Source organism: Ambystoma mexicanum, chromosome 7q (genome assembly GCF_040938575.1).
Source record: "Ambystoma mexicanum isolate Mex_15411 chromosome 7q, UKY_AmexF1_1, whole genome shotgun sequence".
Taxonomy (NCBI): Eukaryota; Metazoa; Chordata; class Amphibia; order Caudata; family Ambystomatidae; genus Ambystoma; species Ambystoma mexicanum.
This window is the reverse complement of record NC_090941.1, coordinates 1,085,404,099-1,085,431,745: the sequence shown is the minus strand read 5'-3', so window position 1 is coordinate 1,085,431,745 and position 27,647 is coordinate 1,085,404,099. Positions and strand designations below refer to the sequence as shown.

The 27,647-nt window shown below is 44.2% G+C and overlaps 1 protein-coding gene across 1 annotated transcript in view; it reads left to right on the top strand.

Annotated features, from left to right (window-relative positions):
* LOC138528003 (indolethylamine N-methyltransferase-like) overlaps positions 1 to 20,293 on the top strand; it is a 41,760-nt gene extending 21,467 nt beyond the window's left edge. The window contains exons 2-3 of the mRNA XM_069639426.1: positions 15,737 to 15,938; positions 19,439 to 20,293. Coding sequence (XP_069495527.1) covers positions 15,737 to 15,938; positions 19,439 to 19,874 — 638 coding nt within the window. The 3' untranslated portion in view covers positions 19,875 to 20,293. The remainder of the gene's footprint in view (positions 1 to 15,736; positions 15,939 to 19,438) is intronic.
* The last annotated feature ends 7,354 nt before the right edge of the window (positions 20,294 to 27,647 follow it).

The window sequence follows — 27,647 nt, the reverse complement described above, 5'->3', positions numbered from 1 at the left end:
TGTCAGCAGGAGGTGCTGTACTTGGGCCAATTAATATCAGCAAAAGGCAAAAGAATAAATACCAGATAAAGCGGCATTCCGTGCATGCCAAGCCGAAACCTGTGACAGTGAAGGACATGCAAAAATGTCTACGGTTATGCAATTACTGCAAACTATGGATTCTAGACTATGCAGCATACACAAGGCCGCTCCTGACATATTCTCACATTCCAACTGCAAACCTACGATCGCCATGCTAACCCAGAAGAGTATAAAAGGCCACACGCCACTGGCCTATTACAGTGGTACACTCGACTCAGCTATTCAGGGCTGTTTTGCGTGCAATCAGGCTTTTGCTGCGGCTATGTTCACATTAGAAAAAAAATCCACAATTGTAATGGGATGCTCAGTCACTTTGTGTGTGGAGCATTCAGTATTCGCCATTTTAGAAAGATTGAAATCTGCCCTGACAACACAGAGAGCATCGCCATACAAGAGTATCCTCTCAAGCCTAAACATTCATGTAAGATGCAAAACGGTAAACCCTGCCACTTTTCTAATGGAGGTATGCGCAAAGATTTAGAAAGACATGACTGTGCCACATATGAAGGCGAGGGGGATGACATTCCTAAAGCAAGGGATAGCGCACTGGAGAATTGGGAGGTGCTTTTCATTGATGAGTCAGCCACAATTGACCAAGAAACAGGACAAAGGCATACATGTAAGGCAGAAGAGCGCCTCGAAGGAGGGGAATATGAAACACTAGTGATGAAAAGAATACCCATGCACTACTTGGCCTAAGCAGCAGAGCTTGTGGCACTCACCGAAGCGCTACATGTGTCACAACGTTGCCACGTGACCATTTATTTGGTCTCAGCACGCGTCACTACAACAGTGCATGCTGGGTTGTCACGATGGAAGAGGAGGGGTTCCTGGAGAGCAGACGGTTCCCCAGTACAACATGCCCCACTGCTAGATACATTCATTTCTGCATTGTCACAACTTTATGTGGTGGCTGTCGTCAAATGCATCACCCACACCAATAACACAGACGAAATATCAATAGGAAATGCTGTGGCGGATGCAGAGGCCAAAATGACAGCCTATCATCCTGTTTCAGTGATTTCCAAGTATGTCCTGACAACACCAACGATCATCAACAGATACCGTATACAGCATTACCTGTTGCACAGCTCATCGAGCTGCAAGGCAAAGTGCCAAATGAAGAAAAATGAATGTGGTCCAAAAGAGGGTGTAAACAGTCTCTAACAGATGTGCTATGGTGCCAGGAGTGCTCTGGTAAATGCCATATGAGCTGCTAGCAATAGCTTTTGACCAACTTCATCAGCCTGCCCACAGCTCAAAGCAAAACACTGCAGCAGACATACAGAGGATTAGTTTATCCCCAAACTTCAGGAGCATCTCACAACATTTATCATACTTTGGCATCACGTGTAAAAGTTTCAGCACAGGCATGATGCTCCAGACCCTATGAGGCACCTTTCCCCACCCTATGGGACTGTTCACAAGCTACACATAGACTATGCCCAACATGGTAGAAAGATTCAATGGTTCACAGTATTTGAGCATTGTATTCTGCCCCTTTTTACAGTGGGTCGAGGCAGGTGCTTGTGTAAACATGGATGCCACATGTGCTGCTAAATGTTTGTGAAGTGTTCCCGCAATGGGGCGTGTGCCATGTGCTAATGTACGATAATGGCACACATTTTTTCAATTAGCTCTTTTAAGAGATCACAGCACTACTTGGCATTAAGCAGTGGATGTGTTCAATTTATCACCTCCAAGCCAAAGGCGTTGTCGAGCGCATCACGGTCTGCTCAAAATCAAACTATCTAACCTCGGCACCACATTGAAAAATAACTGGGTGTACTGCTTGCCCCTGGCCCTTTTCAGTTTGTGCACACAACCTAGCAAGGACCACCATCTATCATCCCATGAGGTGGTAACTGGTCAGCGCATAAACACTCCCATCTCCCCTGTCAGGAGAGCATCAGATGACCATAAGGTAGCCGTGGTCCTAGGTGAGGAGTTTAAAGAGTATCTGACAACACTAACAGTGGCCATTAGATGCATTTCATGACAAATTGCACCAACCCGGACAGAAGACACAACAAATACCACACACAGCAGTGGCAGGTTCCCAGCCTACCCAACCACTCCTGCCTGGAGAAATTATCTATGTGCATAGTTTTGTCGAAAGTGGAACAACCCTAGAGTCCATGGCCCCTACAAGGTCATTTTCCCGACCCCTATTGCTGTAAATTAAAGGGGCTCTGCTATTGGATACATCATTCGGATGTATGTAGGGCACCCCAACCAACACACAACCACCTTGAGTGTGTCGCCACATTCCTGCTTTCCCACCTCACTTCCAGTTATGAATTGAGTGAGTTCCTATAATAAAGAAACCAACTGCTAAATATTGTCAAATATATAATATAAATAAAACAACACATGCCTGTTACTAAATAAAATGTTTATAAAATCCACTCTCTCTCTCTCCCTCTCTCCCTATCTATCTCTCTCTCTCTCTCTTCCTCTCTGTCTTTCTCTCTCTCTCTCTCTCTCTCTCTCTCTCTCTCTCTCTCTCTCTCTCTCTCTATCTCTCTCTCTCTCTCTCCCCTTCTCCCCCTCTTCCCCTCCCTGTCCTCCCCTCTGTTCAGACCTTTTGTGTGCATTCCATTCTTGTTTTCTTTTCAGGAAGAAAACAATGGAATCAGCATCATCAGATATATCTATTCACTCAAGAAAAAACATTAGTTATCAAACTGCCCCTGGATGTTCCTATTCATGTACATGTGGATTGAATTTTAGTGCACCACTGTTTGCTGTTTTGATGTTTGCACTAGGAATTTACTTTGGAGCTTCTTTTATACGAGAAGTTCATATAAAAGTGGGGGGGACACATTTGGAGGAAGCACTGTCACACACATCACAAATGGAACTGTAAATATGTATAGCACCAGTAACAAGCAGTATAAGAACAACTATATCAAATCAACAAGTGCACCTGTATATATTAGTGAAAAGATAAACATGATATTAAAACACCTCATTCCATTTATTTTGCATAGTTTAAGCATTCATGATAATATTAGCAGTGGACTTGTCCTTAGAAAATCCCTAGAATTGCGTGAAAGAAGAAAACGGCAAGGGCGAAGGGCGAAACACGACGCCTACCACGGGCTTGGCCTTGATGCCATTGAGGATGGAAGACATCCGGAGATGTGAAACAGCTGGTACACAGACATTTATTTATTGTATTCATTGTTTGCTCGTTAGGTGCTTATACAATAAGAAAATACAGTTTCAAAGCGCCCACAGGGCAGGGAGGGAGCAAGGGTGGGCGATACATTAAAACACAATATTTAAGAGCAGTGGGGAAAAGGTAGAAGGGGTGAACCTATTATGCCTTGTGAGTATTCAAAACATGCAAGTGCAGCAAGGAAGAGGGGGTGTGTGCTGGGGAGTCCGAGCTCATGGGTGAGCCACAGATGAAGTGCTAGGGATGTTGAATGCTACACAGACTCGGGCCGCGGGAGGTGTAAGTGCGAACCTCCAGGGCAGAGGGTGTGCAGATGCAATGGCTGTGGATAGAGAGGAGCTGACCATAGTTGGTGTGGGAGGTCAGGGCCCAGAGGATGCATAAGGGCCCAGGACACCAAATGCAGCAACTGTGGGATTAGCAAAGGAGAGAAGACGGAAAGGAGGAAAAGAGGAAAGTCTTAAGGAGCTCCCAGAATTTGAGAAGATGCTGCTCAAGACGCACAGCGAGGGGGAGGCTATTCCATAGGAGGGAGCATGCTGAGGAAAGTGAATAACCACCAGCCCTCTGTTTAGCAAACCGCTTTACACAAAAAGAGTTGGAGCCAGAGGAACGTAGTGATCTGGAGGGAGAGTATTTAGTGACATAAAGTTGAAGATAGTGTGATCCCCAGGCCCAGACAGCCTTGCGGGTGATGCAGAGGGATTTTAATTTAATCTATGCAGCAATCGGGAGCCAGTGAAGACTTTTTAGTGCAGGAGAGTTGCGGTCCCTGGGCTTAAGGCCAAGGATACGTCTTGCTGCCCTTCTGGATTAGCTGGAGGGGTCGCAGAGTGGAAGATGGGAGATTCAGGAGGAGGCTATTGCAGTAGTCAAGCCTAGAGAGAACCAAGTCTCAGGTCACTTTGAGCCTCCGAGGGAAAGAGGTAAAATTCCTTTGAGAAGGAAGAGCTGAAAGAGGGACTTCTTGGCAATGCCCTGACTGTGAGAGAGGAAGGAGGGAGAAGATTCAAAGATGACTTCAAGTTTTCTGGCTTCAGTTGAAGGCATAGGGGGAGAGCCCAAGGAGGAATCCAGATGGGAAGGATCTCAGTTTTACAGACATTGCGGCAGAGATTGTTGGAGGAGTACCAGGATTGGATGGCAGATAGGCAGACAGGGATGATGGAAGGTGTGGGTCAGCAGGGAGTTTCAAAAAGAGCCCTGGGGACACCACAGGAGTTTAGTTTAGTTTAGTGTATTTACTTATATAGTGCACCTAACCCAGAGGTATCTGGGTGCTTATACTTGGGTACATGGTGGCTTACAGATCACCATACAAACAGAAACAACAACATTTCTACAGGATTGAGGCATATTCATATTTACAATAGATTTACAGTATTTACAATAACCAATGGTACAAGAGCATACCAGAGTGTGTAGTTTGTCTATACAGATAAATACTGTATGTTGTGTAAAAGAGAGTTAGCTATGCTAGAAATGAGTCTGGGCGAAAAGCCAGGTTTTTGTCTTGGCTCTAAAGGACCAAAAAGAAGGTTCTGCTCTGATTTAAAGGGGGAGAGAGTTCCAGCATGTGGCCACTAGCACTGAGAAACTGGAACATCATGCCATTTTTAAATTGTATTTTGGGATGGGGAGAGAAAGAGAGGTCAGAGTACATGAGGGCATCAAGAGTGTGTCCAGCTGAGTGGGTTGGCCTGAAAGGGAGAATGGAGAGGGACAGCGGGGTGCAGAGGTCAGTGAATAGAAAGGATGTGGAGCCATGGGAGTCCAGTTGAATGTTGAAATCACCCAGGAGAAGGAAGTTAGAGGTGGATGAAATTAAGGAAGAACAGAAGTCAGCCCATTCAGAGAGGAACAGGGTGGCCATGCCTGGAGGCTGGTAAATGGTAGCAATGGACAGGGTGGAGATGGGAGAGATGACCAACTTGCAAACCAGGCTTTCGAAGGTGGAGGTGAAGGCAGCAGCAGTCATTCGTTTCATTGGACGGGTGTTAGAGAACAAAGTTGGTGGGACTTTTGGGGGGGTAGTCAGGGGGCCAAATGACCAAGGGGGGATAATGGTCTGACTAGGAGAGAGGGATGGGAGAGAGAGTAGAAGTGGGAGATTCAGGTGAAGGAAGGAAGTTAATGAGAGAAGGCAGGATTCGGTCAAAGAGAAGGAGGTTGGGTTGTGGACCTTGCACCAGGAAGGTGCCAGTTTAATAGACATTAATGAAGAAACGTGACAGTGAGAAATCGGCCAAGCGGACTTCCCACCGTTAATAGAGGAGTGTGTGGAAGGAGAGACAGTGGAGATGAGATGGGGGTCCAAAGAGAGCCATAGGTCAGCAGAGGTTTAGACAAGGAATGAAGGACGAGTGGCTGCACAGCACAGTTCTAGCTAAACTCACCAGAAGGCTTAGTAGAAGTCAGAAAAAAAATAATAAAAACCAGAAGGAATATAATTACATCAGATAAGTGGTACAGGGATGTATGAACTATACACACCTGTCACGGTCAGTGGACATGGAAGGCACATGCACCGCTACCCCCGAGCTATTGTGGTATCACTACACCGTGGTGCCTCCCTAACCGTCCATAGAAAATGGTAAAGGACCACCTGGCCCTTGTCCTGGTGCCTTTGGCGCCAGGCTCATCAATAAGTGAATGGTGGCAAACAATAAGAGCAAGGACCTTTGGATATTCAAACATGGAGGGCATAGAAGCCACAGCCCTATTCCCCGAGTCTGACCATGCAGACTAGTGTTTTGGGTGTGGTTGGACACTCGGGCGTGGCTGGCATCTGAAAAGGAAGTAACAGGTTAGAAATTGAAAGCTACAACGCCAGTACCTCACGCATCAAACTCTCACCTGTCATCTCAGCTGAGCTCAGCGCTCCGTTCTTTCTGCACAGCGCATCTGCACCAAAGTTGAGTCGGCTCTCGCAGGCTCGTTGGGGCAGCACCAACGTACATCCCAGCATCAGGGAACAACCAGAAAACAAACACGTTAGACGAAAGGACAACCATAAAGACATACTCAAGGGAACAAGGGAGTAGGAAGCAGTACAAGCAAGAAGGACAAGAAAGCCAGACCACAGCCACACCGCAAGGACCACCACAGCAAGACAGGGCACAGCGAGTCCCAGCCACAGCAGGTCTGGGCTTGGCTCAACAAACTACGAGGACCAGTGGTGCAACTTGGTCCCACAAGCGCCTGTACCCTGCAACAGTGCCCCTGCACCAAACAAGCAGGATGGAGAGTCTACGAAACCCAGTCTCAAGGTGAGGAGCAACCATGGGGAAGAACCTAGTGCTAAGGGAACGGCCAGTGACATGGGAGGGGCAGTGTGGGCCAGACTCAAGCACTGGCATCCCTCCTTTAACCCGCTTTCCTCGCCCATTCTAGGAGCAGACTCCCCAAGCAGATCAGACATCTGGAGCTGCCAAGCTCAGCATCCTGCAGACGTCCTCATGTCCAGCAGCACTTGCCGCACCTGCGGAGACAAGGTGAGCGTAACAACACCTAAATTTGATTTTGAAAATGGAGGCAATGCAGATGGTGCAGAGATGTAATGCTAGACACAAATTGGAGACACAAGTGCAGCGAAAGAAATGAAGTTAGTTGAGGAGAGAAAGGAGGAGGTGAAAGGCACTGTAGATGCTTCAGGAGAGTTAGTGTTGAAGGTCAGCCAAGCTCACTTTCATGTCTGCAGGGATCGTGGATAGTCTAGGATCCAGTGACAAAGGAAGCAGTCAAGTAATTAGTCAGGAGGACGGATCATAGTTTAAACAGGGAATCTGTGCCCCTCCAGGTACGGACAGGCACATCCAGGAGCCTTCGGATTAGAGCCTTAGGTAGTGGGCTGACTAAGCCTGCCGCCTTCGTGATTGGCCAACCAGAGAAAGCGGCTGCCCAATCAGCAGCTCCAGCTGGATGACATGCCGATGTACATCTAGAGTGCTGTTGATGTCGGACATGCCGGAAGGTGCAGGCCCAGCCACTGATTGAAGGCCCAAATGGGCTTGGAACCAGTAGAATCCTTCTGTACAGCCATGCCAAGCAAAGTGACTGAGATGTGGCCCCCACGCATCACCAAACCACATTTAAAATACTTTGTCTGTGCTTTGTCATCATGCAGCAAAAATGTGTGGTGTGTGGTAGGGAGACAAATAGCAAATGGCAGGTGCTATGTCTGTATACTAATCCCACATGCGTCAGGGGCACCCAAGGTATTAGTACCCCAGGAAGTACCAATTATAGAGGCACAGAGCCTGGTTCATCTTGCGTTTTGTTGAATTAGGGGCACTTTCCAGGCACACAGAGTATGACTCGAGCTTGCCGATCCAGATCCTCTTCAATGTAACAACAACCCGAGAGATATTAAATGTCTGCAGCAGCCGTACCTAGTCATTGAATGACTAAAATATACAAACAGCAAGTGGAAAGAAACAACACTTACTTGATTGGCAGAAGGACTATTAGGATATGAGGAGCAACTCCTGGTCTGAATGTATGCAACCTGTGCACACACGTGAGCAGAGAACACTGCAAAACTGACATGGATTGCAGCGATCGAGAAACCAGTGAAAGTGCATTGAGAAGACAAATACAAACTTTGCTTCCACAGTAAAGGAACTATCTTTATCGGTTCAAATGAGAAATGCATCAGGACCCTTCTGATCCCAGACCCGAAGAGGGGCACAGCAGCTGTGATGGATTACTACTGGGTTTGTGGCCAACAATATTACTTGCACCTCCCACCATCGTCAGAACCTGGGTATCACTGGTCAGGCTCTGGCGTGGCTGACCTCTTTACTCTCAGACCGAGCCTCCAAGGTCCAACTTGGGTCCTTCCTCTCCAATATCTTTTTCTCTACCTGTGGTGTCCCCCAGAGATCTAACCTCTCGCCCTGGCTGTTCAACCAATATCTGGCACTCCTTGCCCACTGCATCGCCGCTCTTTGCCCCAATTTTCAGTGCTATGCGGATGATACCCAGCTCATTTTCAGGCTACCCTCTGCCTCCTCCTCGCCTTACCTCACCTCTGACTGTCTGTCTGCTATCCAGGAGTGGTGTGCCACCAATGACCTCTGCCTTAATGCCAGTAAGACTGAGATTTTACTCATTGTCACACCCACTCCCTCCTTCCCTGCAGGTCTCTGGCCAGCCTCTCTTGGCCCTCTTCCTGCTCCCACCTGCAAGGCTAAAAACCTCAGGGTCATCTTCGACTCCACACTCTCCTTCTCTCCTCACATCTCTGATGTCTCTAAGAAGTCACACTACCAGCTACACCTCCTCATTGGTATTCTTCCTTTCCTCTCCTTCCCTCAGTAGCTTACCATCTCCAGAGCCCTGGTTCTCTTTAGGCTGAACTATTATAACAGCCTCTATCTAAATCTACCTGCCTCTACGCTCTGCCCTCTTCAACTTATCCAGAACAGGACTGCAAGACTTTTCCTTGGCCTCAAGCCCAGGGATCGTATCTCTCCAGGACTGAAATCTCTGCACTGGTTCCGAGTGGCTGTGAGGATTAAGTTCAAAACCCTCTGCATTGTCCACAAGGCCTTCTTGGGCTTGGGGCCGCAACACCTTCAACTCTCTCTTCCCAAATATCTTCCTTCTCGAGCTCTTCGCTCATCCTCCTTCAACTCCCTCAGGGTCAGTCGCTTCTCCAAGCAACGAGTTGGCGGTAGATGTCTCTCTTTGGCATGGGCCTCCCTTTGGACCAGCTTTCCCGTCTCCCTGAACCTTGAGGAGAAGCATCTCCGGTTCCAGAAGCACCTCAAAACCTTCCTCTTTGCTTCTGCCTTCTCTCCCCCTCACCCCTGTTGAATTCCTGGCTGAAATTGCACTGGTTACCTGGCCACCCTTTCTGATCTTGGGCCCAGGCCCCGCCAATTGCACTCCTGCACTGCCTCCCTGGCAACCCCCGCACCTGGGCACTGTTATTTTGTAGCCCTACAGTCCCCCTACCAGCACTTATGTCTGCTCTTACCTTGCACTTGCCACCATCTGGCCGTTTTACTATCTTATTAATTTACTATCCCAGTTCTGCACTTTTCCCCCTTCCTTCCCCCACACACTTTTCCCTTTCCCCCTTCCCATGCACTTGAACGATCTGAATGACACCTGGTCTAGTAAGATCGCTGTCTGTCTTCCCCCTGTTTAACCTCCCTTGCCTCGTCGCGCCTCAAAACACTTGTGTATAGTCATGTTATAAATGCCATATCATATCATATGATATTATATTATGGAGGGGCTATTGTTCGCTGGCCACGCTGCACTCAGCACTACTAGTTATACCAGAAGGACACCTGAAAGGGAGGCCGATACCAGACACAGCCCCAACAGTTTCTGCAGCGTTCGAGGAACAGAACCCAGTGCTGCCACCAGAGATCTGCGTCCTCCCTGGGAAAAGCCGGTATGAGCATTTGCAAAGGAAGAATAGATCCACAAAATATCTATCAAAAGACTCTGAAGTATTGCTTGGGGAGATCCCTGAAGAATGTCGATTGTTCAGCTCAGGTGAAGCCTTCTTCGCCTCGCTCTTGCTACCCAGCATACAGGCAGCACCTAATTCAAAATGGCTGCAGATAGTGCGCTGGGAAATGGTCCAGTTGGATAACAACACCGAGCACAGGTTCAACGTCATAAAGGTTGAGCTGCGTGCCAAATGGTTGAGGATGATGCAGAAGTGCTACGTCCTCGATATGCTGCAGGCAATGGAAGGAAGCATGTGTTCAAAAATCAGGGATTCATGTTGCACATTCAGGGCTCCAAAAGATGAGGAGAATGGATCATTGTCTCACATAATAGCAGCAGTACACGGTCTGGGAGTGTGCATGAAAAAAGAAGCTGGTATCCAAGGGCAAGATTGGTTTGACATCGCCTTTGATTGGGCTCCATCCTGGCTAGGAGCCACTGTTAAGATGCCAGTACCTGTCGTGTTCATCTTCTTCATCTTCTGCACCTGCCAAATGGGACTCTGTTTGTGCCAAAGCAGTGCCTAGTAGCGCGATTACGGTTTCAATTGGGGCTCCAAAAGCACCTTGCAATACAAAGGATCCTGGAATACAAACAGACCATGCCATTCCTCAAATTATTCCTAACCATTATTGTTCCACCCCCTGACCCTGAAAATTATGAGGAAGTATGGGTTTATCTAGCAGGAGATGGAGGATGTATTTACTTGACATGCACACCCGAAGACTATGCAAGCAAGAGAACGTTTGCGATCAGTATGTAGTGCCAGGATGCTAATATAATGAATTCCACCATATGAGGCTGCAGTGAGAACGAGTGCATGGGTATGGGGAAGTTTAATACTGTAGAAGTAATGAAAGGGGCAATGTTGGGAAGGAGATTAACCTATCCCACCCCCTAGGCACTTTAGGGTGGGGCGAATACCATGAAAAAACCTGTGATGTGTCAGGGGATTGGGGGTGTGCTAAGAGACCCTAAACTAATATAATACTATACGAATTGTAGATGTTTCGACATAGTGTGCGCATATAAACAGGTGCCATTTTGTAGAAACATAGGGCCTGCATGACAGCGCAGTAGACACAGGCTGCAAAACTGATGCAGCTATGTGCTAGGCACATAGCTGCGTGTGTTATCACAACCAGGCCAGAGCAAACCTATGACCCCCACCCCACCCAGCAAACTACAAGTTATAGTCCCGACAACTGCCTGAGTCCCAAGACCCCTGAATTCCAAGATACCAGCTGACCCCAGGCCACTGACCATAAAACAGAGAACCCTAAACGATCTGAAAGAATGCTCCCCCTATCTGTACTTTGCAGGTTTGTAATGTGAGGTACGGGGAGCGATAACCTATAGTTCAAAAGTGATGGTGGAAGCCTTGGACGCCAGACAAAGCAACTGCGATGACCTCGAGCCTCCCCCTGTACCAGTCCATGATCATGCCAGGTGCCCTGTGTAGTAATAGAGGAGAATTGTTAGACAAACCCATGTAATTGTATCTTCGACCTTGGTTCCCTGATGACTATGAGTTCAGCTGACCCCACGTGATGGAAGACGGACGAATGGGGATGGGGCCAATGGCCTGGCATCCTCTATGAAGAAGGCTGACAATGCATAGGGTCGCAACCAGCAGTAACGCAAGATTTTACTGTATGTGTGTGACGCTGTGCCCCTTTTTAAGCTCTTGTTTGCATCTTTTTGCTCAGAACGTTCCTGAGCAGCAGAGTTCTTTTCTGGCACACACATTTCTTGTATAATTAAAACTTGTTATCGTTGCAAGAATCTCTTTTCCCCATTCCCCTAGAGGGCTGTATTCTTTCTGGTGTGAGTGTTTACGCACGGGCCTTCACAATACAGAGAGAGTTAGATCTCTGCACATTGTGACAAGTCACCCATCCACCCATGTACATTTGACAGGTTTACTCTTAATCAGCAGAACATCTAGGTGCCAATTCTCATTCGCTTTGCGTAGCGCAAATGATCAACATTGGATATCATGAACATTTCCCTACAAAGGTTTAACAATAAAAGAAGCATGTGTACTACTATTGTACATTGCCTCTTTACACTCGCAAATAGACACATCTGAAGAATGCTATTGCACATTTGTTTTAGATTGATGTATATTTATTCTCATTTCGTTATAACATCTAAGCATTAAAATTCTATTATGGGCCTCATTACAAATTAGCCGGTCTGGATTTAATGGTGCCGGTAAAACCGTACTAGCACCGTTTTCTGGACCGGCTAACTACGAGTTCTGTGACCGTGTGGTGTTACACCCACCAGGGCTGACCTGGCGGGCATAGCGCCACGGGCCTCAGATGGACGTAGAAATACCGGCACCATTTCCACATGGTGCCAGTGTTTCCACTTCCCCATTCCCACGTGAATGGGGATTTACAGAATGCTGGCTCCGGAATTACCGGATCACCAGGGCTGCAATGCCCCGGTAATTCTGGCAAGTCCAGAGCCGGTAAATCCCCACGAGTCCGGCGGCAGCCTGCCAGTTTTACCGGCCCGGACTCGTAATGAGGGTCTATCATCACATGATGAGCAACCCTTTAAATGAAAGAATCTGAACCCCTATCAAAATCCCATTCTAATGCCATTGATAAGAATAATGGCAAAAAGGAGCAAATCGCCTCTTGATTTCCTATACTCCATCCAGTAGTGTGGGAAGGAATTTCATATATTCTGGATCAGAAGACATGCAAGGGGAGATTCAGATTTTGAAATGTGCTCTATTCAACCGGTTTGCCACTTAAGGACTATTTGGCAAAGCATTTATTTCCTTTCTGACCCCACAAAAGTTATCTGAGAACACATAAAAGAGAGGATGTATATGAGTGTTATAACCTGTAAACCTAGGTGCCCGTCCCTACAATAAGGCTATAACTGTCCTTAATGTGGTTGCCAGGCCCTCGTTTGCGGTGCCGGGCCACCTTTCTAGATGAGGAATAGAGGGAGAAAGCACGGCCTCTCGAAATTTGTAATCATTGTTTGTATGTTACTAATACACAAAATGGAAGTTACAATTCAAAAGGTATGTCTGAACTGGTATTTACCTCAAATTTATTTTTTACTGTCCAAGTCACTTCTGTAAAACCTCCAGGGAAGAGCAACAATTGTATTGCTTGCTAGAGATTAGGACTGCTATCAGATATATTCAGATATATTCATATATCAAACTGGCAAACAAATGGAGTGAGTGATGTTTAAAGAACCTCTCCCTCTCGTCCCACCAATGATAGGGCTATGCCAGCCACCCACCTGGAGGCCATCTGCAATTGATATACCGTCTGTACCAGCTAACATGTTCATACGCCTCCTGTGGCACACATTGCTGCACACAGGGACTCCCCCACCTCACATGGGAACCACCCCATACCAACTGGCCTCTGCCACCATGGCCTAAAACGAGGAATTCCTTGCACCTCGCCACCTATTTAGGTCGTGTTTACACTCACAGCCTCCTCTCACAGGCAATGGGCCGCATTCCGTGTTTGGAGGTAATCATGCCGCTATTAGCGCCATGACTACCTCCAATACCGGTACCGAGTCCGCCCTCGTTCAATGGGCACTTACCGGTCTATTCCGACCTTTGCGGGACCGGTAAATCCCCATTGAAAAAGCCATTCCCCATTCCCATTTGAAATTGCGGTACCATTATTAGCTCTAAAGTCCCTTAACGGATCCCGTCCTTAACGCCTGGTAAAACCAGGCGTTAGGGAAGGGACCTGCTAAGGGAACTCAGAATAGGACGCAAAGGGATTACCGGTGCCCGGTGTCCCTTTGCGCCAAACTGGGAATGAGGCCCAATGACTCCGGACCCATTTCCAAATGTGTCTTTTCCCTTATGCCCCACCATTACTCAGCTCCTCGTCCCATAGTCCAGACCAGCTCCAGGCACGCCATGCCTGCCCACCCCAATGGCACACTTTGTGTCCACACACACAACTCAAGTTGGCCCTCTACCCTTCCCTGCACTGCACATGGGGCTCCAACATTTCAATCTGGCCCCCTGTTGTATCCATTAATTATCATGATGGACACTCAAGTGTGTCTGATAATCAACCTACAATTAGGGCCACTGTAATGCCACAACCAGAAATGCATCAAGCCTTCCTTACATTGTCTATCCCAACTGCACACAGCAGGCCCCATCCCATAGGTTACACTCTGTACCAATCAGAAGTGAGCCCTCATCTGACCACTCACGAGAACCCTCTCATACTATTTATACTGCATTCAAAGATGGCTACCTGCATCGAAAGATCGCTGTGACCAAGCATCTTGTTGCAGAGGCCCTGTTGGCTACCAGGTAAGTATGTACTTGCTGTCACTTGCTCAGCTGCCCCATCCCACTTTTCTCATGCTTTAACAAGTGTTAGACCGTAATTATGCCAACGGGTCACTTCATTGTCATCCCAGACACACTAGCCCTAACATAGAGAGTAGCCGGCCTGAACCATGCCCCCTACAGCAGCCCCCCACAGCCCTTTCACTACTCATGCCTGTTGCTGCCAAATGGTTGCTTCACCAGCAGTCCTAAGGGTCTGTACCCACCATGCAGGACCTAGTGAACCCAACACTTGTCTCAACTGTTATAGAACATGCACCATCAAACCAGTGTGCAGCTCATACTACCGCCACCTGTTCTTCCTTAACTCTCCGTTCACTTATGACGCCCACGGCCATCCCCCTACCGGCTGGTCATACTACCTAGCCTTAGTAGCCCTCACTAATACCTGGGCATGCACAGTGCCCTCCTAGCATCTAGTTCCTGTTCCCCCCACCATAGACCAGCCTCTTGCTCTCTCAGCACTCCCCCACACAGCACAAAACATTTCTTACACAGAATAGTTCCTTGGTGCAAACCATTCTTCCAAGAATCGCCACCTGCAGATGTGCATTACTGCATGCCATCCCACCGCTAACTGGATCGCCACAATATGTAACATCCTGCATCTTTTTCCCACAGGTTAATCAACCCGAGCCCTACGACAGAGCTCACCATCACCATATCTTTCCGCACTCATAACACACAGTAAGGGATCATGCCCACACCACACACTGCAATAGTGGCCTAACACGGCCTGGTATCCATACCCCAAAACTAACCAAACCTATTTTCTTCCTTCCTTCTATATCTTTTTCTTGGTGCTACTCTTCATTTGACATGTTATTTTCTCCCGTTGCTAAACCTATGTATCCAATCATGCCAATATTCAATGTACTGTTAAAAATCACAATTATCTAACCCGCCCCAATTGATGTACACTTTGCTCACTTACTAGTGTCACCGCAATCACCAATGTAATTCAATCAATATGTTTACCATGCCTCAAATGCCATGGCTTAAATATCAGTTTGGCACACTGATATTCAAATGTCACAAAACCACCAACCCAAAAACTTTTTTGCTTCATACTTCCTACCACTCGTTTAATTACCACTTGTTTACTTACTACCACCAATTTATAAAATACCCTGTATTCTCACCACAGCCTTGAAAAAGACCCATGTTGGTTCGAAACACGCGTCTGCTTAAGTGTGTACATAAATCACCCTAAACCCAAAGGTGGCAGGACAGTTAACAATAACATCTCTAACCCAGCGACCGGGTGACTCGGTGCTCACCCAAAACCCACTGTGAACGTCGCCAAGATGGTAGAGCATTGTAAGAACCCCTGACCGGAAACAGAATCTACTAACTTATTTCATGATCAGCGCAGTGATCTGCATATTCTAGTGCTCCACCCACTTTGTACATGTCATGTTTACATAAAACGATGGAATGCAATGCTTCATTCTGAATTGTTTGTAATTAAGGACATTGTGATTGTGTTGTATGTACACTAAGCAATGTTTTACTTTGTATGTTGGTCACATTATACTGTATATTAGTCGCCTCATACGGCTATTGTCATTATTAATGGATTATTAAAGAAACACACATGATATGCATGGCATCTTGTGTTCCCTTTCCACCAGGTGCTGTGAAAGGAGACATCATAATTCAGTATGGGATAAATCTAGCAGTGCTTTTCCCTGCATGCAGATACTTCAAAGAAATCACTCACGTAGCGTTGATTGAGACCAATCGACAGGCTGCCAAAAAATGGGCTAATAATGAAACTGGAGCGTTTGACTTCAGTGAAGCTGCACAGTTTGTCTGCGAATTGGAAGGACACAGGTAGGAATGCTGTAACAGGTAAAGCATGGAAAGCTGCAAACTATTCCTTTGCATTTCAAGCAAATCAGAGTTTATTAATATTCAGAATGCAGGTGCTGCCTATCAATGATATAGCCTTATATACCAAAAGAAGAGTCAATATCGCGCGACAGTGAATCCACCATAAGTTGGGGAAGGGATTATGGGACCTCATTATGAAATTGTCCGTATCCTGACAGTAAATGCGGCAGGATACCGGCAAATGTTATTACCGCTTCTAGCAGATGGTCTGGCAGCATTACCACCAGATTAAGAGTGCTAGAGTGATCCCATTCATGGAGTCATGTAGTACTCCAGGAGGGAATTTTCCCTCATTACCACTGCAACACACCCCAGCCCGTCACCTGTGAAGTGCCCCAAGGCTCATGTGTCTCACCAACACTATACAATATCTTCACCAAGCCACTCTTTGGACTCCTAGACAAACTGAGTGTCACATACACTATCTGCACGGATGACACCCAAATCCTCCTACCCATCACGGGCAACTACGACAATGATTATATCGCATTGAGCGAAATATACCAAAATCCAGGCCTAGATGGCACAACATGATCTCTGTGTAAAGGATGAGAAAATGGAACTGCTCCTTATTGGCGCACAATTTCGAGAAAACAAACTGTCTGACTCCTACAAATCCTTTGCTATCGATGGAAATATCATCACAGCAGCCAAAGAGGTAAAAACCCTAGGGGTTTATCTAGATTCCACATTATCCTTAACGAGACAGGTAAATGCAATCGCAGAGACTGCAGCATATGTCACTAAACTGATCAACGCATGCAGGCACTTCTTGACCGCTGACAACTGCATTACACTTCCTAGAGCCCTCACACTCTCCACGATTGACTACTGTTACTCCCTCTCTGCAGGTACCAACTCTGGGAATAGCAACAAACTACAAATCTTCCAGAATTATGCAGTAAGAGCAGCACTCAACATCCCTAACAAAGAACACATTTCAACAGCTAGACGAAATATCCACTGGCTCCCGGTCTGAGAACTTTTCATGCTCAAAACACTTTCCCTAACCCACAAATGCTTATCAAACAGAGCCCCTACCTATCTATCCAGACACATCACCAAGACCCAATCTAACAGACCTCCCCATTCTGCCTACTCGCCCCATCTCACCACCCCAGATACAGACGTCAGAAAGCTGGAGGTAGCGGGTTCCCTGTGATTGCAGCCAAACAATGGAATGCCCTGCCCCTACCGCTAAGATCAGATCCATCCTTCTGGTCCCTCTGCAAAGGCCTCAAAACCTGGCTCTTCTCCCAAGAAATCCAAAGGAATTTAATGTTGCATAAATTTCTCTGCATCTGCCATATAACTCCTGTGAGCTACCACTTAAGCTGTAATTAACTGCAGTGTTATACTGATGTACACTACCTACTTTATTACCAAGTATGTTTCTAAACTACCTTCGTATGTATGTAACCACCAATCTTATGTAAACGAGCGCCCAGATGCCCGTGGGTTTGGTGCGCTCTATAAATGTCAAAATAAATAAATTACCAGCACTGGCAATACTGGTGCCTTTAATAATGGTGATGTTTTCCGATAGAGCGCCTGTCAAACCTGTAGTCGGTCGGTCCGATAAACTGCCAGTATACGTTAATACCGGCAGTTTAATAACAGACCGGCCAACTTTTAATTAGGTCCGTTATCCCAAGAGGTATTGAAACCTCTCGAGGTATGTAAGGCTATTAATATATAGTAGTTGTAGCAATATGTGTTTGGGAGGTTTGGTGCCCAACTAAAAAGAAAGGTTACTTTAATGGTAAGTAAAGCAAATAGGCAAAATGATTTACTAAATCTAATGTGTTTTCATTTTGTGCTATTTAAATAACAGGGGTGTCTTCATAAGTTAAGCATGTTAATTGCACATTTGGTTAACATGGAGCGGTTTTAACATGCATTAGGCGTCATTTAAAAGCAAACATTTTCTCTATAAGAAAGTATGTCTCCATATTTTAGCTTTGCCTTTGGAGTGTAATTGGATGTTGCAGCGAACAAAAAGGCCCTCCCAGAGAGGCGGTGTCTTGTTTAAAGAAATCTCTCGTCTGGAAATTGAATTGTTGTTACCTTGTCTGCTTTTGAAGACAGAATGTTCAGAATCCAGTCAATACCAGCAGTTATTGACTGCAGATTATACATTCTGATTGACTGAGATAAGGTCAATATTGACCTCCGTGTGTTAATAGTGAAAAAAAGAGAATATGGCTACTAGAATATGGAAGCGCAGGGGACACTGAACAATCAGCAAGGGTTGTATTATGGCAGCAGAGCCTTCCCTGCTTCATTTACAAATGTTTGGGGCAGAATTTGGCAAGCACAAACAGGCTGTCCAAGGTGCAGCCGGGGTCTTTGCACCTCATTATTTATTTAGGAAATCCATCCCTGCGCGTGTGTGCGCTGCTTGGGAATGGCATAGTCTTTCTCTAATGCTACCAACCATCTTCTGCCTCGGGAAAACATAGAGCTCCTTGAAGAGGCAAGAGCTACTCCAGGACCCTCTTGAGTAAATAACTGAATTCATTATTTGCAAAAGGTGCGCAGAGGAGTCACCTTGGGTAGCGAAGGCCCAGGTGCTAACCTGGATGCACATTCAGCTGAGTTCTGACACCCCCAAAGTGCTTCTCTTCACAATAATGCAGACTGCTTGAGGACAATTCAAATTGTAATCTCCAATAACCATGGCGCCCACACACAGACACACAGACGCATCGCTGCATATGCATTCACATAATTGGTCATTGAACAAAGAAACAATGTGGTGGTGAGAAAGCACTGAACACCAGTATACCGCACGTTTCCGACCTTTGTCAAAGGGAGGAAAAACATGCCTGTACCATTGCATCGAAAACATATACACATCTCCAAAAATAGAAAATAATTATGCTAAATAATTGTGTTGCCTTCAGACTGACCTCTAATAATAAAGCAGTAATATTGTGACACAGAGGAAGTAGCAAAAATAGAGGGAACCAAATAGAACTTGATTCAAAAGTATGAACTGTGCCAGAGTGTTGTCTTAGTTTCCATCAGTTGTAGTGATGAGTTCAGAGATCTTTTCTATATGATATATTTATAATATTTTGAAGAGGTATGGGGAAGCTTACCACCTGCTCCCCGGTCTGATTCTCACATACATTAGGAGTTCCAATGAGCATAGTACACACCCACACACACAGCACACACACAGACACACTGGACACACACAGGGTTTGGGATATTGTAGCGTAGATGTGGATCCAGTGGAGTGAAATGTAACTGACGCAGGGCTCCGAATCACTACAGTAGTGAGATGTGCATCAAAGTAATCTAACAGAAAATGTTGACCCAATAAATGTTCACTTCGTGCAAGCCGATGAACTTTCATCTAAAGTAAACATCTACTTTCTGCATGTTGTACAAAGTATGATCTGATGAATTATATGCTGTGTTTGCACCCATAGCGAAACGTGGACTGAGAAAGAAGAAATGATGAGAAGAAAGATGACGCAGTTTCTAAAGTGTGAAGCCGAAGAAGGTCGTCTGGTTCTGCCAAGTCTTCTGACTAAAGCTGACTGCATTCTCGTAGTACATTTCTTAGAAATGATTTGCCCATCATTAGATGTCTTCTGCAAGGCTGTGAAAGATATGTCATGCCAGTTAAACATCGGTGGCCACCTTCTGCTAAATGTACTCCTTGGGGGCACCTTCATCATTATTGGCACATTCAAGTTCCCCCTTTTATGCCTAGATGAGGAACGTGTGAACCGAGCTATAAGTGAGGCGGGCTTGGTGATTGAAAAATCGAAGAATAATCCGAGAGCTAATACATGCCAATATTCTGTTACTGATTTTACTAGTGCCCTGTGCGTCCTTGCACGTAAAGAAAGAGATGTGTAATAAATTCATACTTTGGCAATATGAAAGTAAAGTGGAAGTATCTGCACACTGATTCTTGGGTGTTGGGTCGCTGGTCATCATCTAGCATTCTTGCATTGCATTTTGTGTTTGGTACTCGGCCTTGCTACAGTTGGTTGTTGGATTGCAAATATTTGGATGTGCATTTTTGAAAAGCAAGCTCTATCTTTGCAAAGTGTTTGCTTTTGTTCTGAAATGTAATTTCTTCTTTTAGACGAAACTTAAGTACATATGTTTTCCATTGTGGCCCTCCAGGAAATGCCTACATGCCTGGATATACATTATTCTGTATCTCATTGCTTTTAAATTGTATTGAAAAGTGCTTGTAATAACCCGTAACATTCTCACACTCTCCACTTACATCGAGAACAGGAAGCAATAAACATGTTTTTGTCCATGTCTATTGTCTGGAATCTGTTTTATTTCAAACCAGTTTCTTCTTATTAATGGTGTAATGTCAAACATCTTTTCCCCCTTCACCAAATGTATTGCAATTTACTGAATTTACATATATAATAACAGGGTTTTAGCTTCACATTTCAGTACTGGAATACCTGTCTTGGTGCTATTGTACTTATATTGCTCTTTGGCCTGGATCCTAGTATAATGTGTCTGTGCACAGTTTCCTGGAATCACTAGATCTCTTTCCCAAGCGCATTTCTCTCAAGAAAAATATTTTTTATTCGCCTTTAGCCATATTGCAATACTCATATTTATCTCATCTAGGTAGCTCTGGAAATAATATCCTCCAATTTTGAAAACAATACTTTGGTTTTACCCCATTTAACTATTGTCCAATTTCAAACCGTTTTCGTCAACTTTCTTTGGAAGAAGCCCCTTAAGCAAAATGTTTTACAAATTTAACAAGAGTATGGGAGCTCCCATACTGAAAATGAACATGGTTCAAATATCCTGTTCTATGTAATTACTTCCACTCAGGAGGGTCTACAACCATGTTTTAGGTCACTGCACCTTTCACAGAGGATAAATATTAATTTGTTTATCAGTCTAGTCCCACCCACAAGGGGAGTCCAGCACAAGAATAGTAGGCAATTCTCCTCTAAACAGGAGCACCATCAGCAAGCTGAGACATGTTGAGCTAATGTACATTTATTTTATTTTTATAGCAGCAACCTGCGCCTAAAAATTCAATTCAGCAGCAACCCACAATTTATATAAAACACCATACAAATCTGGCTTGGAGTAGGCTCAGGCAACTCACCCAATCCTGTGGCTTATTGACTGCAAGTCATGCAGGAGATGGGAGCAGGGCACTGAACATCAGTGAATCAGATAATGGAAGCAGAGAGTCGAATGCTCACCAGCCATGATGCAATGCCGACAACAATACGATTGGCATGAAACCATTATCTAGAGCCATTATTAAGAGCACCAATGTGCTAATGAAGATTGTCCATTTTTCCACATAGATACGGAAGCATTCAGTGTTTAATTGCCATGTAAACTGAGTTAGCGCAGAGACAAAATAGGCATGCTGCATTTTTTATGTGGGTCTCCCATAAACTAAATTAGTGCAGAGCCACAGGAAGAGGCCTGCATTCATTTCATGATCTTGTAAACTGATGTACTGCAGGAGCACAGAAAATAAGCTGAATGTATTTGATTACACAGTACTTAAAATGAGTGTAGAGAAGGATGTTGAGGTTTTCTTTGAGCAGCACTGATTCAGGTTTAACCTTTCAGTTAAATGAGGCCTGAACATTGCATCAGGAAAGATAAAGTACAACAAGCTGAAATGTACTATTGCAAATGCTGGTGCATGATGGCTTTAGTACAGAACAGGTTTTAGAGATTGAGATTTGTGTTGGGTAGGCACAGCCTAGATGGATGTTGAACCCATGGGAAGTTCAATTAACAGCAAAGACTGAGGACTGGGATGACCCGATTTGTGAAATCACGGCAGTAGAAATTTACTAATAAAGAACTCATAAAAATGAGAGAGACAAAACGAAAGAGGAATTAATAATCAGAGATATGTTTACTCAATAAGGAACTTAGCATCTCTCCTGAAGAACCACAAGCATAAGACGTGGGGAAACACGCGTTGAGAGGCAAAAAAACTATCAGTTTGTGAATTAATGTTTGGAAAAAAGGATATTACATGCTACTAATGCAAAAAATAAATATTACTTAAAAAGTGAACTTGCTGATGTGACAGATTTATTATTTTGCCTGAAGCGCATTCCATATAAGTGTTTTCCAAAAAGAAAATGGGGATGTTGAACCTTGTGTGATTATTTTTATTCTTTTTTAAAGCATGCCCCTTTTTATGTATTTTGTATTTTTATGCTTTTACTTTTGTGAATTAAGCAGAATAAAGAAAATTGATTGATTGAATTTTTTGTTTATTTTGATGGGTGAATAACACCTGCAAAACAGTTTTTAATGAATAACTTGAAAATGTACACTAACTTAATATCCCTGCAATTTTTCAGAAAGCACTGTGCCTGCGATACAATGCATGTTCTTTGTTCTCAATAGATGTGCACATGTAAATATATCCATGAACAGGATATAGAAAACCCCTTCCTTTTCACAGAATGACGAGCCTAGAAGCATGGAGTGAGGACATGTATGTAAACAATCACAATTACATCAATGATTCATGAAAATACATTTCATATTTTTTGACAGATTTATTAGCAACATTTTTCATTACATTCCGGATGAACCTTTCTCTGAGTAAAACTCTCAGAATAGTCATAGAAGCTGGATGAATAAATAGCTAAGCCCTCTGTAAATAACTTTCGGAAAAATTGAAGGGCCTGATTCTCAGAGCATTTTCCTATGGGATTGCGCCATTATAAACCACTTATGTGAATCAGGCCCTGCGTTCCTTTCATTTAGTGGCAAGAGGCCGACATTCACCAGAGGTTAGAATACACATCCCGTAAAGTTGGTTAAAAACCTTGTCTTTTCACCTTCAGGACATTTTCATCTATTGTGGCAGGTCACAAGGAGCAGTCGGACAACGTGGTGGCATTTAACCATAAACTTGCATTTAAACATAAGGGTAAACCTAACTCTCTCTTTCACTAGAGGGTTTGCCCTACCAAATTGAATAATAATGTATGTGCTTGTTGTCAGGGTGCTTGTCAAACTGAAGAGTCTGTCCTCTGTCCACCTCAGTCATACTACTGACCCTACCACTAATCCAAGATGTTTTAACAAACAGAAATAACGTCAGGAGAATGACTCTCTTCTCCTGATCGAAGTGGTTTAACCTCAGGGATGCTTCTAATAAAAGCGTACAATACACAGAAGGAGACAACCCACAATCAAATTAACGCTCAAACCTGTATAAGTGGAATCAACATCCAACCAAACAGCAAAGACAGATCCATGAATTAAATATTCAATGTGGATTACTGAAAAATGGGAAAATGGAAAACCCATATTATGCACAGTAAATTCTAACATAGAAACATTTGATTTTAATATGTAAAAAACAATGAGGACATTGTTAATACTACAAAGGGAAAAAAAACAGCAACCACGCTTTGAGCTCAAATCAGAACAAATAAAGATGGTATCAAAAAAAGAGGGGACTCAAAAGGAACAGCCTACCCCTGAGAAGGTGAACGAAAGTCCACCCATGCAGACAGTCCAACCAAATACCAAGCAGAATAAATGAAAGTAAAATAGTGAGATCCAGTATAACACACAACCTAAAAAAGTTTAACACCTCAAGCCACACGTGTGTGTTGGCTTTGCACATAAAAGTGCTCTTGTTTAATTATAGAGCTACCAAATAAATCTTGGGTAGAATTCAATATCATGTATGAACAAAACCCCTCAGTAGGTAGGAGCAAGGTGGCCAATTTGGCTTTCAGCAATACAGGGCCTAAATAATTTTCAGGGCCAGCCTTCATCAGGGCAGAAGAATGCAAACATACAGCGGACAGAGGAAACATTGCACAACTGTTAAGGATAAACATAAAAAATGAAATCAGTGGACCATTTGCAACAAAGCACACATTTACAGTTACTTCAAAAGACATAGCATGAAACAAAATGATAGCTATTTCAGCAGTGGAACTGGTAATAACTTGGAATGTTACTGGCCAGTTTTTTTTTAGGGGGAAGCGCTTCCACAACCATGGCCACACAGCGATTCCAGGCAGAATCTAGAAACAACAGAGAAGGACCAATATTGAGTTGGTCTCAGAAATGGCTAAACAATCCACAAGTGTAATAAATAGAACGGACACTGACCTGGAAACAATCAATGTTTGAATGTAGGATCATGTAGGGAGGCGCCATCTGGTGGTCCAGCACAAATTGGACAGAACCGGGTAAGAAAGAGACATGCCAATCTGTTAGGGTAATACAAATACTAGAATAAAGTGCAACAATTAAAATATTACCTGCTTAGCTTACATTACCTTTAAATCAAGAAAGCTCTGTGTGGGATTGGCAGCGCAGCATAGTGCAGCAGAATGCAGACGCGATCAAGGGCACAAGTGCCACAACTTTAATGCTTGTCACGTGGCGGCAGCCAACATAAACAATGACATTTATGTGAATGCATTTCTGGTGGCCATATTAGCAGGCAGAAAGGTGGAAAAGGGGCAAAAAGGCCCTGTTGCAAAAAGCTATACTTGAAATGAACAATTGAAATGCTGTGACTTGGATTGCACGTGGGACTGTATATCAATATCGAGAAGAAAGACGAATGACATTTGTGCATCTCTACTGGGTAAAGCAACCCAGCAACCATCTTGGAATTAAACGTGAGTGTACCAAACTGGAGTTCTTCAATTAACATGGTATTATAAGCACACAGCCGTCGGTTAGCACAAAATGTAGCACTATGTAAAAAAGTGTTATGTGAGACATATGTGAACAGGAACAACAGGTCTCCTTAAAGTACAAATGTAGTGTGCAAGCAACCCTTCTGCACATAACACATGCAAAAGGGATGTCAAAGAGTCCTAAAACAATGCAACAAAATATCAATTGAGCATAGACCATAACATATCTTCATTGAGCCCACCCAAATGTGTTTTGAGGTGAAAGATCCACCTCTGCTCTAGCTGGAGAAGTCTGGTAGAAGTGCAAAAATGCTTGGAATCTGGTGATAACGAATCAATCATCATCCAATGTATCTCCTGATCAATGTGGCCATACTCTTGAAAGTGTTGAACCAAAATGGCTGGAGAACCAACCTAAATACAGGATTCATGTTCTCCAATACATGTCGAAACCTTCATGGTGGTCATACCCACATATAAGCTCAAACAAGGACATTTAATTATGTAAACCCCATTACTACAGTTTTAAATAGTGTGAGATTTGAGCCGTCATGTGGCTCCTTTGTGTACAAAAACTGAAGAGGCCATGCATGTCTCGCAAGAGGCACAAGAGCCGCAATGGTGATGGCCAATTATCGGATCTGGCGGTAGCCACCAACAATCTGAAAGAGTAGTAGGACTAGGCATTTGGGTGGAAAGCCTAGAATGAACTAACTGATCACGCGTATAGCACCCTGTCTTCAGAGCAAATTAAGGGGTGTCAGAAGTGCAACCTGTGCTTAGTACTAGACTCTAATTGTGTTTAGCTGAGTAGTCTTATCTGAAAAAGTGGTGCCACACACTAAACAATCTTGACATTTTTGTCTCTGAGAACCAGGTAAGAGCATGTCTCTGTCAGAATGGTACGATCAGTTGGTACGATCAGTTGGGTAAGTGTGTAAGTAGTCTGAGGGGATAACCTCTGTCCGAAAGTCTAGTAATCATCATGTTTGCATGTTACATGTAATTATTCTTAAATGTGCAGTTCTTCCGAACTCGAAGCAGCTGACTGAATGGAAGAGTATCTCTTAATGCGCAAGAGTGTTGGCTACTGTAAAGAAGGGTGGTATTCCTGTCAGAAGTTTTACGGTACAGAGTGATGAAAATAATACCACAGAGTAATGAAAATAATACCATTGTGATGTTTAACAAGTACATCTAAGAACAGGATCTCATCTCTACTCCAATGAAGAGTGAATTGTACTTTCTCATTTCTCGTATTAAGCCAATCAATGAACGATTGAAGATCTTCACTTAACGCCCATACAACAGTTCTGAACAGTTCTGAACTATTAAAGATGAAGCCAGGAGAATGACTCCCTTCTCCTGCTCCAACTGGGTCCTGCTTAGGGGCCGTTCTTGGATAATACTTGGATAGTGTAACAATCTGTATAAGCCCTTGTAGTTCTTCTCAGGGGCCTTCCTTGGCTAGACCAAATGTCCAACAGTTCTTCCTTCTTAGCACTATACATATTCCAGGACTTTCATTGTCTTCTTCTTGGTTAATGAAACAAGTGAGACACTCTGAGTTGTCCTTGACTTCTTCCAGTAAACTTACCAACGCTACTGTTAGAGAGAGCACTCTAGTAACTTTCTTTATTCCGAATGTCTCTCTTGTGTTCATTGTGATGAGGGAGATTTCTTCCGAGGCACTCTTCACTCTTGGTTCTTTCTTGCAATTATTCTGAAGAGGGAGATTACTCTGATCCACTCTTCAATTTTGGTACATTTCATACAGTTACTGCGATGAGGGAGAGTACTCCCGAAGTACTCTTCACACTTGGTATCTTTAACACTGTTAATGTGATGAGGGAGATTACTTCCACAATCCCTTAACAGGTCTACTGTAGCTCCTGTTACAGTCTGTTTTTTGGGGCCACGTCACCGGTTGGGTTGACTTGTTCTGTTCGAGACTTCATCATAACTCTCTCTCCGATCTCCACTGCACTGCTTCAGCTCCGCAGAGTCTCTGCCTTCTCAGTGTCAGGATTGTTCAAGAACCACAAGTTCCACCTCCCTGAGGTCAGGCACCATGGGCCTTTCTCCAGCTTGTGCTCAGGTCGGGGCTCCCTTTCCATGGTGTTCTCATGACTGAGAACTCCCTCCTTCTACTGTCTTCCTTGTTCCCAGGTTTGAAATTCCGTGGGCTTCCTCTTTCATGGAGTCCTTCCTTGCTTTTTATGTCCTGTAGCTGGGACCTCCGCAGCAGAGTGCTACAGTCTTTCTTTTGTGTCCATAGAATATTCTTTATGTCTCCTCAGGAAAAGTAGTAGTTTGCATAACTCCTTCAATCGTCCTCTTTTAATCAACTTTTAAAAACAAAACAAAACAAAACATTATTTCATTCCATTTTACAGCATTGTTAAAAATACAAATATTCAATCTGTTCAATCTATTCAATTTAAAATGCGACAATCCAATTTTCAGGTTCAAGATTGATTGTTTATCAAGAAAATGATAATAAAATAAATATTTATAATCACACAATTAGCATTGATTGATATAAATAACTCATCTAAGTAACTGACTCATTCATTAAAAAAAGAAAAAAGGATCATGACATAAAAACAAAAATTATTCAACATCTTCCTCCATTTGTTTGTGAAATAACTTAGCGGAATATTATTGCCATCAATAATTAACTGCCACAATAAGTCTGAAGACATTTCCCTGTAATTCATTAATGAAGGTTTTAAATAATGAATACGCTTTTGTCTGAGGGAGTTACATTCAGTAATTCTTACAACACCACACTTTTTTCCTTTGCCAAGAATGGTACTCACGGTTCTTCGGGTTAGCTGGAGGCTTGTAGAAAAAATAGGCGTCCCCCCGGAAGTCCAGAGATAAAAACTATGCTCTGTGCAACCAGGGGGCCACCCCCTGGGAAACCCTCGTGGGGAAGAAAACCCTGATGCAGATGAAGGCAAGTATCCAACTGTAA